This window comes from Gouania willdenowi, chromosome 6, assembly GCF_900634775.1.
Source record: "Gouania willdenowi chromosome 6, fGouWil2.1, whole genome shotgun sequence".
Lineage (NCBI taxonomy): Eukaryota > Metazoa > Chordata > Actinopteri > Blenniiformes > Gobiesocidae > Gouania > Gouania willdenowi.
Window position 1 is genome coordinate 6,279,671 of NC_041049.1, and position 12,512 is coordinate 6,292,182.

At 38.4% G+C, this 12,512-nt stretch overlaps 1 protein-coding gene across 21 annotated transcripts in view; it reads left to right on the top strand.

The window, feature by feature from the left end:
• The first annotated feature begins 836 nt into the window (after window positions 1-836).
• celf2 (cugbp, Elav-like family member 2) overlaps window positions 837-12,512 on the top strand; it is a 286,166-nt gene continuing 274,490 nt past the window's right edge. For all 21 annotated transcript variants that reach the window (XM_028451254.1, XM_028451255.1, XM_028451260.1 and 18 more), the window contains exon 1: window positions 837-1,054. In XM_028451254.1, coding sequence (XP_028307055.1) covers window positions 1,002-1,054 — 53 coding nt within the window. In that variant the 5' untranslated portion in view covers window positions 837-1,001. The remainder of the gene's footprint in view (window positions 1,055-12,512) is intronic.

Below are 12,512 nucleotides of genomic sequence, written 5' to 3' on the forward strand. Positions count from 1 at the left end.
TGTGGCAACTTTTTGATTTTTACTTTATCCCGAATGTTTGAGCACTCTCTCTCTCTCTCGGTGTGTGTGTGTGTGTGTGTGCGTGTCAGATAGGTCAGCTAGGGTGCCCACCTGGATTGTTGGTAATCCTATTTGTGCAATTAATAATGCAACACGATGGCATTGTGTTGTTTTTAGAAGAAAAGAAGTGTTTCAATCTCGTGCTGATGCTACTACAATGCAGTTCTCCGTTTTTTTTGCATTGAGTCTGCGCGCAGCGCATGCACTTAATTTAATATGCATACGTCACATGAACTGGGTCAATAGGAGGGTTAAGAGTGTGAGTTGTTTTATTTAAAATAATGATAATAATAATAATGTAAACATTCCAACCATCTATTTTCATTTTTCAGAAATTCCAGGCGACCATATTTAAACTTCAGGTGACCCCAACGTTGACAAACAGTGTAAGAAACCATTTGTTTGTAAGAATTAAAAAAAATGTCAACAATAAAGCATGTTTGTTAGGTTTAATGAACAGATTATTTAGCTTTATTCCTATTATAAGAGTCTTATCCTGCATGGGCACCCATCATGTTAAAGTCAAGATGCGCCCCTGCATCATTTCAGGTTAAACTCTGCAATCCAACAACAGCACAAAGGTGTGAGACGCTTTCTTTTGCAGGATGCCATGTAGAATATGTGAAAGTGGTCATTTAATTTAAAACGGAGATAAATAAGGACGGGTGTTCGCCCCTCGTCTGCAGCGCGTTCTTCGTTCCGCGTCGCTGCAGAGCGCAGGCTTTGTACCGGAGGGGGCGGAGAGAGGGAGGAAGAGAGAGCGAGGGAGAGAGAGAGAGAGAAGGGGAGCAGTGACAGCACTCATCACCCACTGAACAACCAGGACGGGTTGCATCCGAGCCATCGCTGTCCTTCGCAGACGGAGTTTACAGCCTTTTTTGCGCCGCTTTTTTCTTCTGACCCCTCCCTGTCCCGGTGCTGCCCAGCCCAGCCAGTCGACCATGGTTTCTATAATTTCAGACCTGGACCCCCTGAAAAGCTGGAACGTGTTAAGGTAAGCTGCCTCGCCTTTTTGTGCGCGAACGTGTTTTTTTTTTTTTTTTTTTTTTTTTGTGGATTTATTGGGAGAAGAAGAAACCATGCGTAATTACGCGCGGTGCGTCTTGAAGCGTTTGGCGCTCCTGCCGCTCCGCAAGCTGTCACCTCGCCTCGCTGTGTTAGCGCGTGCATCTCATTAACCTCCCTCCTCCTCCTCCTCATCATCATCATCATCATCATTACCGCCTGCACTTCTTCATCATCATCATCATCATCATCATCATCATCATTCCTAAACTTCACACATTTCAGTCTGGCAGTAAAGATCAACCCTCATTTGTCCCGCCTTCCCATTAACTCCACCCCACCCCCCCCCCCCCCCACCCCCAGAGGGATTTGGTTCCCCCAAATGTTTAAAAAAAAAATGAAAATAAGAGGTCACTCCTCCTCCAGTAACCCCTGCACTCTCTCTACTGGTTCCCATTTCCTCCCAGTGTCCATCCCTCTGTGCTGCAGGTGGCCCCAACATTCCCACTTTGTAACAATGATTAGACTCCAAGTTTCAATCCCTGACCTGTGAGTTACTTTGCATATGTTTCAGAAAAGAAATAAAAACCCAGTTAAGCATTAATTTAAAAGGCCTTGTCCTTGAAAATTTCAGCCGTTTGATAAATAACTCATTATTCCCTGTTGAGACTCAGCAGCGGCGGCAACGGTGGGAAAAATTGCAAATTCTATTTCAGAGGCCAAAACTCCACAAGAAGCTTCAATTATTCCTTTAACGCCACCTCGTCACTTCTCCTTTATCTGCTGCCCTCCATCCCCGCTGTTATTTATTACCTCGTAAATAGAAAAGGAAATGGAGCAGGCACATTTCACTGAGTGAATGGTGTTGATATGCAGTAACAATTGTTCTGATTAAGAATGAAAACATTTAAATGGTCACTTTTAGCAACAGGAAGCCACTGAGTGACTTACAGGATGGAAAGAAGAAGAAGAAGAAAAAGCTAAAGGTCAGCAGGGATACATTTGAAAACTGAAAACAAGTTCCTGAAAAGCATGAAAACAGAGGAGCAGACGACAGTATTGATGACCCGATTCGTCTCTTCACTTTATTAAACCTTTGTTCTCTCAGATTAGACAAGCATCCGTCCCTCAAAGACCAGCATCTTAATAAAGAGGCTCGTCCCTGACTCGTCCCTCCACGCTCTCTCTCTCTCTCTCTGGGGGTCACACACACGCTCACACTGTCGTCAGTGATAATGATTCGCTTCACATGTTTTTTTTTTTGGTTTATCCCCCCCCCCCCCTCTCTCTTTCTCTCTCTCTTTCCTCTCTCTCTCTCTCTCTCTCTCTCTCTCTCTTTCTTCCTCTCTCTCTCTCTCTCTTTCTTCCTCTCTCTCTCTCTCTTTCTTCTCTCTCTCTCTCTCTCTCTCTCTCTCTCTCTCTCTCTCTTTCTCACTCACTCTGACAGACACTGCAGTGTGACTTTCATTTTCAGCTCCAAACAACAAGGTTCGCTTGATTAGCTAAATGTCACTTTTGTTAATCACAAACCCATCTCCATTTCACTCCCGGCTCGACATTTTTTGCGTGGAAACAAAAATGTAACACGAAAACGTTTGCGTTTTTGCATTTGAGCTCTGATACGATCCAGAAAGAAGATGCGATAGACATCTAAAGTCGAGAAAACATGTAAACGATTACATCATTGGTTTCCAACCCCAAAGACAGTTTTTATAGAGTTCATTTTCGATCATGTTTGTTATACTGTTATACAAATACATGTAAAAAAAATGATGTAATATAAAAAGTCAACAATTTTTTTGAATGATAAACATTGGATGGGGTCAAGTTGAACCCAAAGGATAAAAGGAGGGTTAAGAATATGTTTTAATTAAAAAAAAAATCAAAAATCTATTTTAATTCTCCCAAAGTTTCAGGTGACCCCATTTAAACTCCAGGCGACCCCACATGGGGTCCCAACCCCAAGGTTGAAAAACCCTGGATTACGTAACCTCGATGAAGTTCGACTGTCATTTCAAACTCAAAGTGCTGAAGAGCAGCTGGGTGTGTTGGCCCCGCTGCATTTAATCATAATGCTGTGCTATACACACGCACACACACGCACACACGTTCCAGATGAACAGCCGTGAATGGATGTTGGAAATGTGTCCGTGCCGCTCACGGTGCACGTCACATATCTGAAGTGCAGCTGAGTTATTCCTTAATGAGAAACAGCATGCATGTTAATTCCATCTGATTGCATGGGGCCAAACACACACACACTCTTACACACACACACATGCACACACACACACACACACACACACACAGGCACGGGTGCGCGTGGCAAAGATTAGGTGTGCTCTGTGTTTTATTATATCCCATTATGTGGGAAAATCATTCCAGGATGTTTTAAAGAATCCACCATGTGTTTGTAGACTTTGGAAACATGCGTGACGTGTAAAAAAATATGTATAAAACTTGATTTTTGGTTGTTTTCGTGACATTTCTGAAGCAAAGGTGACGTTTATTTCAACAGATAGATGTATATTTACACATACACGTATCGTGAGGAATGTGACTTTGCAGTAAATGCACGTTTTTCTACCATAAAATGTTGTTTTCATCATAGAAAATGTCCAAGTTTTTCCATTTTCTGGTTTGTATAATATTTGATAATTTATTGTGTATATCAACCCTTTTTCTTACTCATCCTCGTGTTTCGATCAAAGCTACAATAACGATGGTTGGAACATAAACGAGAAACAGCGTGCATGTCATTGCATGGGGCCAAACACACACACACGGTTATGAGCGCGCGTGGCAAAGATTAGGAGTGCTCTGTTTTTATTGTAAATCATTCCACGATGTTTTTAAGAATCCATGTGTTTTTTTTTTGACTTCGGAAACACGCGACATGTAAAAGAAAATACAAAACTTGCTATTTGGTTGTTTTCGTGACATTTCGGAGGTAAAGATAGCGATTATTTAGATATATATCTATATATTTATTTAGATGACTCTTTTGGACAGACTGATGGATATTTACACTGATGAATAGGAACTATGCACATCGCTCCTGCAGAAAATAGAAGTATTTCACCATAAACTTGTTGTTTTTGTCATAGAAAATATTCTGCTTTGTCAAAATAATTGGTAATTAAAGACGTGTATTAACTCTTCCGTTGCTGATTAATCCCCATGTTTTTGCATCGATCAAAGCTACAATAACGGTGCTGAAGGCGCCCTGTCCTGCAGCGCAACTGATCCGATGGAGGGAGACGGAGGAAAAACAAGAGTCGGGGCTGCGTTAGAAAAGGCAGGCTTGACCTTTGACCCCGCAGTGTTGGTTTTAATTAACCCACTTAAGAGTTTGTCGCCGCTCGCGTTACGCGCGTCGTCTGATGTGCTGCAGACGGACTGACGCAAATCCACCTGCATAGTGTGTGTGTGTGTGTGTGTGTGTGTGTGTGTGTGTGTGTGTGTGTGTGTGTGTGTGTGTGTGTGTGTGTGTGTGTGTGTGTGTGTGTGTGTGTGTGTGTGTGTGTGTGTGTGTGTGTGTGTGTGTGTGTGTGGCGCGACAGCCGTTTGTCAAACATTCCTGAAACTTTTTCCTGCTGAATATTTCCGCTGCTTGTAAAAAAAGAAAAGACAGATTTCAGGGTTCGTTAGTTTTTGTTTGTTTTCTACCAGCAGCACGTCACGTCGCGCTCCATCAAACCTGCACCATGCCATCGTACCAGAGTCACGGACTCTTTGATTTATTTGCTAACGCCAGGTTTTAATCAAAAGTTAAACACGTCTGATCAGTTTTTCCACATTTCTCCACGTTTTTCCGTTTTTTTAGCTTTGAGATTGTTTAAAAAAAAAAAGAAAAGAAAAACCTCTCCTGCGACAATTCCCCGAGGGCTGACTTTGACGGATGTCAAGCAATGATGATGATGATGATGATGCTGACCATGTGACGTCCTGATGGTCTGTCCTGCAGGCTGTGGCTGCTGTTTTTTTTTGTTTTTGTTTTTTTTCATGTGGTGAAAAAGCAGAAATTTAGATTTTTGTTCAGCTTCGCGTCGCAACAATTAGCCAATAACGACACGTCGGTTTTTGACAAGTCAGGTGATGGGATGGGGGACGCTGATGGTCCACTCCTCTGCTTCCACAGCTGCCAATCAGATCTCTGTGACAGGAAAGGGGAACAATGCGTCCCTCAGCATCTGAGTGACAGAGGCGGGTGGCAGGGGAAGGGAAAGGGAAGGAAATAGGGAAGGAAAGGGAAGAGGGAGGGCCGAGTGCCTCTGAAACCTCTGGAATCAGCCAGATACAATTATACAGTGGAGGTGCAACACAAAGGAGAGGCTGGCGAGGATGACAGAGTAATGAGGCGGAGCGGAGGAGCTGCAGGGGAGCGCAGGACTCCTCAAAACATGGAATTTGTTGAGTGGGATGTTACCAACCCATTTTATCACCACACTTTTTTGATTTAATAGTATTTATTATTGTATAATGAATTACACCTATTTAATTTCTGATATAATACCGATATTGTAACCTTGCGTATGCATAATTTTCTTTAGATAGTTTCAGATATTTTTGTATATGTTATTTCTAGATAATTTAGATGTTTATTTAGATATGTTTTTTTTTTTCTAGATATTTTAGATGTTTTTTTAAAAACAAAAACAATTTTTTCAAGATTTTTTTGATGTTTTTTCATATATTTTAGACACATTTTTTTAAAATATGTTTTTCTTTAGATCGTTTTTCCAAATATTTTTCTATTTTACAAGCCATCACCATGTCATGAATACGTTCGATCTTGATATTGATTCGATACGATATCAGCATGAATCATACATAGCTTTATTACTTATTTTGTAGTGTGGAATGTTAGAAAAGGCTTGATCATGTGATGTGAATAGTCAGCAACAGTAAGAAATTTGAATCCGATATTCGTTTTCAGGCTGATATCGGACCGATATCGGATCGGGACACCTCTATTTTTTCCTTTTTTTTACCAAACTTTTCTACAAAAGTTGAATCAAACACTTTAAGAAACAATATAGGAGTTGTCATATTTCCCAAAAAAAAAAAAAAGTCATTCACATGGAAGTACAGTACGTCCGTTAAATGCATTTTCACTCATTCACCTTTTGTATGAACTTTTAATTAATGGATGTGTCCAATGTGCAAAAAAAAGCTGTCGCTCATTCATTCTCAAACTTTTTCTCTTGTAGAATGGAAACTGTTCTTTGCAAAAATATTTCAACAAAATGGGTAAAAAACTAAAAAAAATGTAGCTTTATTAATCATCATAAATCATCATTATTATCATAAAACTGGCAAACAAATATTTTAGATGGTTTTTTAATATTTTTTTAGATTTTCTTTACATAGTTTTAGATCTTTTTCTAGATGTTATTTTTTGATATTTTAGATGTTTTTTTTTAGATATGTTTTTTTTTTAAGACATTTTAGATGTTTTTTTAAAAACAAAAACAATTTTTTTAAAGATATTGTTAGATGTTTTTATTTTCATATATTTTAGACACATTTTTTTAAAATATGTTTTTTTAGATAGTTTTTCAAATATTTTTCTATTTTACAAGCCACGGACATGTCATAAAGACGTACCCAAACTGGGTCCCCCCCCCCCCCCCCCCCCCCCCCACCCCCCTCCAATTTGGGAACCATTGCTGTAGCTCATGCGATATTGTCTGCAGCTGTGAAACACCACAAATTAAACAAAAACATTGTGTTCTTGTGTATCTAAGATCTTTAAATTGTTATGTATGTGCAAACAAACCCATTTTGTTATAAAACAGTTAATTTTCTGACTTTTAGCCTCTTTTTACACTAAAACAAAAGGAAAAAGTCTGTATTTTCTGTACATTTTGTTGAGATTATTGTTTTCCAACTCCCTTGAAATAAAGTCACTCGATGTAGTTTTTTCTCTTTTAATTGTACTTTGACACTTTTAATACGTAATAGGGTTGTGATCAGTTTTTAAGAGGCAGACTGTGTTCCTGTCATATCATGTTAACTCCGATTGTGACGCTGTCGGCAAAAAAAAGGAAAACGTAGGTTAGACGTAAGTCAGAATCAGTCTGTGCAAGTGGGAGGTCAAAGGTCAGCGGCTTTTATTAGCGTTCATGTCGCCGGATTTAGCGTTGTCGTGTTTGATCTATTCCTGGATTATCTAGTGCGCGCACACACACACACACACACGGGACGCTGTCACTTTAATGATGTTCGAGTGTTGTTTTCTGTCACGAGTGCAGACGTTGCTTTTTTTTTTCCTTCTTCTTCCTCCTCCAACAAAGATCAGTTTAGTCAACAGAAGCTGCAGGGAATTAACGCTGTAACACACACCTCACATGACGGTGTGTGTGTGTGTGTGTGTTTGAGGTGCAGGAATCAGTGATGAGGAGAGAAAACATTTCTTCACTGAAAAGGAACTGGTGAAGTTTGAAAGTTACCTTCAGGGTCACGAGGAGTTCAAAAGCAGCTGACTGTGTGCGTGCACGTGCGTGTGTGTGCGCGTGTGGTGAGCACGAGGTAAAGTGCACGAGAAATCAATTGAGCGCAACAAATAATCAACCTAAAACTGTTTCTCTCTTCTTCTCCTGTTTCCTTTTTTTTATTTTATTTACTTATTTTGTGCTTTTTCAGCCCTTTTTAAGTTATTGTTGGAGGTAATTTGTTGTTTAAAATGTTTTTTGGGTTTTTTTGTCGTCTTATAATGGATTATATTCTTCACATTCAGCTTTCTCCTTCCGTAATGGACTGTAACAATATGTAAAATATGGACGTTTGGAGTGCAGATGCATTGCAATCCATAATAATCAGCACGAGAAAACATCTCTTAAATACTATTTAGTCATTTAAAGATTTTATGAGTGAAGAAGCTGACGATGGGATATAAACATATTGGTGTTAGAAATACAAAGTCAATGTTCAGAGGAGTTGAAGGAAAATCAATAAAGAAATATAAATATAGAGACATTTGGTTTTAAAAATTGATTTGGAGGGAATCTCAAAATTAATCAGATTAAAAGCCAAAACATTAAATAGAAAAATTATTTATTTATTATTATTATTATTATTATTATTATTATTATTATTATTTAGAAAAAGTAAAAAGAAATCAACAAAAAAAAAACAGTGAAAATGTAGTAAATACATTAGAAATATTATTTTTCAGATTAGAGGGAGGGAAATTGGGGTTTCAAACATTAAAAAAATATGGAGAAATTCTGGTAAAAAAAAATAAACAAATGAATATAATACATTTTTTTTAAAAAACACAAAAAAATGGAAATAACAATATCAATGTTTCATTATCCGTGATTTTAGTTATTTTATTATTAATTTCTCATTCACTCATTTACCTCACACACACACACACACACACACACACACACACACACACACACACACACACACACACACACACACCATAATTGCTGTGACAAATCTGTTTAATATTGCATCACTTGGAGCACAACATACTATTTTTTTTTCTTTCCTCTACACATGGACACACACATACACACACACACGGAGACACACACACATACACAAACACACACGGACACACACACACACACATACAGACACACACACACACGGACACAAACACACACACACAGACACACACACACACGGACACACACACACATACACAAACACACACGGACACAAACACACACACACACACACACACACACACACACACGGACACACACACACATACACACACGGACACAAACACACACACAAACACACACACACAGACACACACACACACGGACACACACACACATACACACACACAGACACACACACACATGGACACACACTTATCAGCACACACAAACCATTCCCTCTAGCGGTGCTTTACTGCTGTACTTTGCTCCAGTCTTTATTCTCAAAGGGACACAATGGCTCAGCCCATTAAGAAGCTTCAGACCTGTAACGTGCACGTGTGTCAGTGCACGGCGTATGTGACACTCATCTGTGCTTCACCTTTGTAATTCTTCTACGTTTTCTGCTGATTTCTCCCACTCTTCCTTCTTTAATTCCATCTCTTCCTTTTTCTTCTTCTCACAACATTCATCCTCCTCCCGCAATAAGATGATGATGGGAGAGAGAGGAAGAAAAAATAGTGTCTGTACGAATAAATACCTCCTTTTTTCTAAGCTTAGCAGAGATGATGATGAAGGTGTGAGGATGAGGAGGAGAGCGACTCTGGGAGAGGATAATGACAGGTGAGAGTTAGAGATAATTACCGGCAGCTCGCCTTTTGAAACGGGATAAAAATAGGAAATAATGTTCGTCGCGGTGCTGAGGGACGTTTGAAATGAATAAAATAAAATAGAAATGAACCGCTGACCAATCGATCACAATCACACCGTGTTCAGAGAAACTTTCAAGATTCAAGGAAACAAGTAACTGTCGTCTAAAGCAGAGGTTCTCAACCTTTTCATCCTGTGACCCCAAAAATAAAGGTCGGGGACCCACATTGTACCTGAAGCTATAGTCTATAAGGGGGAATAAAGGGGTGAACTTTTTGGGGCCCATCCATCAAGTCAGCAAAATGATGGTCCATTGTTCTATGAATCTGTGATAAACACATTTATTTATTTATCTGAATAATATCCACTGTTATCCAGGAAGTTAACTATTATTTGCGCCATTGTATATAGTCATCTTAAAGATTTAAATTCTTGTTTTTATCAAAAATATAATGGGTTAAAAGTGACCAAAAGGTGTTGAAATTGGTTAAAAGTGGCAAATTAGGACAGAAAAAGTGCTAAAAATGGTTCAAAGAGTCAATGTTGGCTTAAAAGTGGCAGAAATGTGTCGTAATATAATTTAAAAAGTAGGAACAATACTTTAAACAGGCAAATAATGGGTATTACAAATCATGAATGTGGTTAAATTGGCAAAAATAACCATGAAACGTGTTGAAAAAAGGTTAAAAGTACAATAATGGGACAAAATATGCAACATTAGGTGGTAAAAGTGGAAAGGGTTTATAAAGCCACAACTGTATTCAAAGTGGATAAAATGTGCACTTGCAGGACCCCACTTGCGACTCCAAGTGGGGTGCTGAGAACCCCTGGTCTGAAGAAAGTTTCAAATTCAGTATTTGCTCAATCCTGAATCCAAGGTCTGCATTGGTCACAGTGCACAAAGAGGAAAACAGATAAGAAAGCGTGCCAATGACTTATGGCTGTATGAAGAGAGAGAAGGGACACAGTCTCCTGCTCCTCCTCCTGGGTTTGAGGAAGTGTCACACTGTGAGGGAAGGAGTTTAGGGAAGTCACTGTAAAGAGGAAGTATGTGGGGACGCACACGAGAGCATGTTTGGCTTTAAATTATGTGGTGGAAAAATGTAAAAAAAAAAAAATAATAGAATCGACTCAAGGGAGAAATTTGCACTAACCCAGAAACATGGTAAAAATGTACCAGACATTTTTAAGTTTATTCAATTTAACGCAAATTTTTTGCTTATTTTTCAGATTTCAATAAGTTAAAGAGATCGTCCACTGTTTTTACAAATGTGGCCAAAAAATGATCTATGACCACAGGGGGTGACGGTTCCAACGCTGTGGTTTGGTTGTACACAATGAAGCAGAGAAGAAGAGCTCTACTAAGGGATCTTTACTCTCCCTTAATTAAACAGTGTGCTGACACGCTCTGGTGACTGAAGTTAGTGAGTAAATCACAGACTGTTGAAGGACTTCCACCCAAAATAACTTCTATCCTCTGGGTTTGAGCGTTTTGCTGCATTGATCTTCTAATCAGGACATTTAAAATGTTTTCGAACACATTTTTAAAAACAGTGAATGATCTCTTTAAAAATGTAGTTGGGAGCGCTTTACTTAGATATACTTCATTTCTTTATTACTGACTTTCCTCATGTGAAGCATATTAAGAGGTAAACATTTAAGGGCGAGTACGATCGTTGTTACGCAGCAGAAGCGTTCACCCGTTCACTCAGCGTTACCATGGTTACTCCTGGTGACACATAATGCTGCAGCATAGATGCTAGTAATAAACTTAAACACAAAGTGAATTCAATTTGTAATATAGAACACAATCACGCAATTTTGTTCATATCCAGTTTGGAAGCACAACACTGCAAAGCATGCTGGGAAAACTGCAGTCCAGCTGGTGTGATTAAATAGTTAAAAATCTTTTCTTTTTTTTCTTCTTTTTTTTTATAATTTACAGGCTTTACATTTTTAAAAGTTGGAGAAAAGTTATAACACATGTAAATTAAATTGAAATATTTAAAAAGTTAGCTTCAAATTTTGCTAAATTTATTCTTTTAACTCAATAACTAACATTACAGGCAAATATATAATTTAATAGCTAAAGTAATAATTACTACACCCTCAAAATATTATATATATATTTATTTTAAAGTGAATAATTAGTCAACTCATGGTTTTACGATAGTATTCGGATAAGTAGCTAAAATGTGTTTTAAAAAACATGTAACGTATATACTGTATATTTTTTTTCTTTTTATTATCAAAAGTTGCTCTTGCTTTTGGTGACCAAAAAGTGGGAATGCTGTGATGTAACAAACAGAACTTGATCTGTTCCAGATTCCCAGAAGAAGGACAATAATGTTGTTTTTCCAGCTCAAAATGAAAACACTTCAACTCAACTCTTCTCGCACAAACCCAAACCAACAGATTTAATGTGGTTCAAAGGTCATTTTTTTTAGAAAAACCTCTGAACTCCGGAGTTCAATTAATCGTGTCCAAGTTTCAGAAACTGGTTTTCAGATAAAGCATGAGTAAGAAAATGTCCCTGAGTATTTCTTTGAACTTTTGAATTACAAAGAGTCCTTAAACTGTTGGAACCCTACAAAATAAGCAAGATTTATCAACTGAACTTAAACTCATGACCTTTGAACTGAGGTCAAGTAAAGAAACACGTTTATAAACCGCTTTAAGTCCATGAACTAAGAAAAACACCAAAAAGATTCTACGACATTTTAAACAAAGAACTCAAGACTTTAAGTTCATCCACGGCAAAGCTGTTATTAAATAGTTGTTTTTGTTGAGATAATGCAAACTTTCCAATTTCCAGGAGCTTGTTTACCTTGAAGGTTTTTACTGTTACGTGGTGAAAGGTTAAAGGACCAAAGCAAAACCAACAAACAGTACAAATAATGGCAATGAACATCTAGCAAACTAAACTGAATGATACAAGGATGGAGACGGGCCAGGGAGGGGAAGACGTTCAAATGACAACGATCCACTGTGTACAAACCCTTTAGAACAGTGAGGGAGAGAGGACATGAGAAACACCTGAGTGGAAACAAAAGGGAGCTTACCTGAGGTAAAAAAAAAAAAAGGTAATTAGAACAGATTGACCAGAACAAAACAAGAACACTCAGAGCGCCAAATCTACGCCAAGAGCCTCATCTTCTACTTGCTGGATATTGG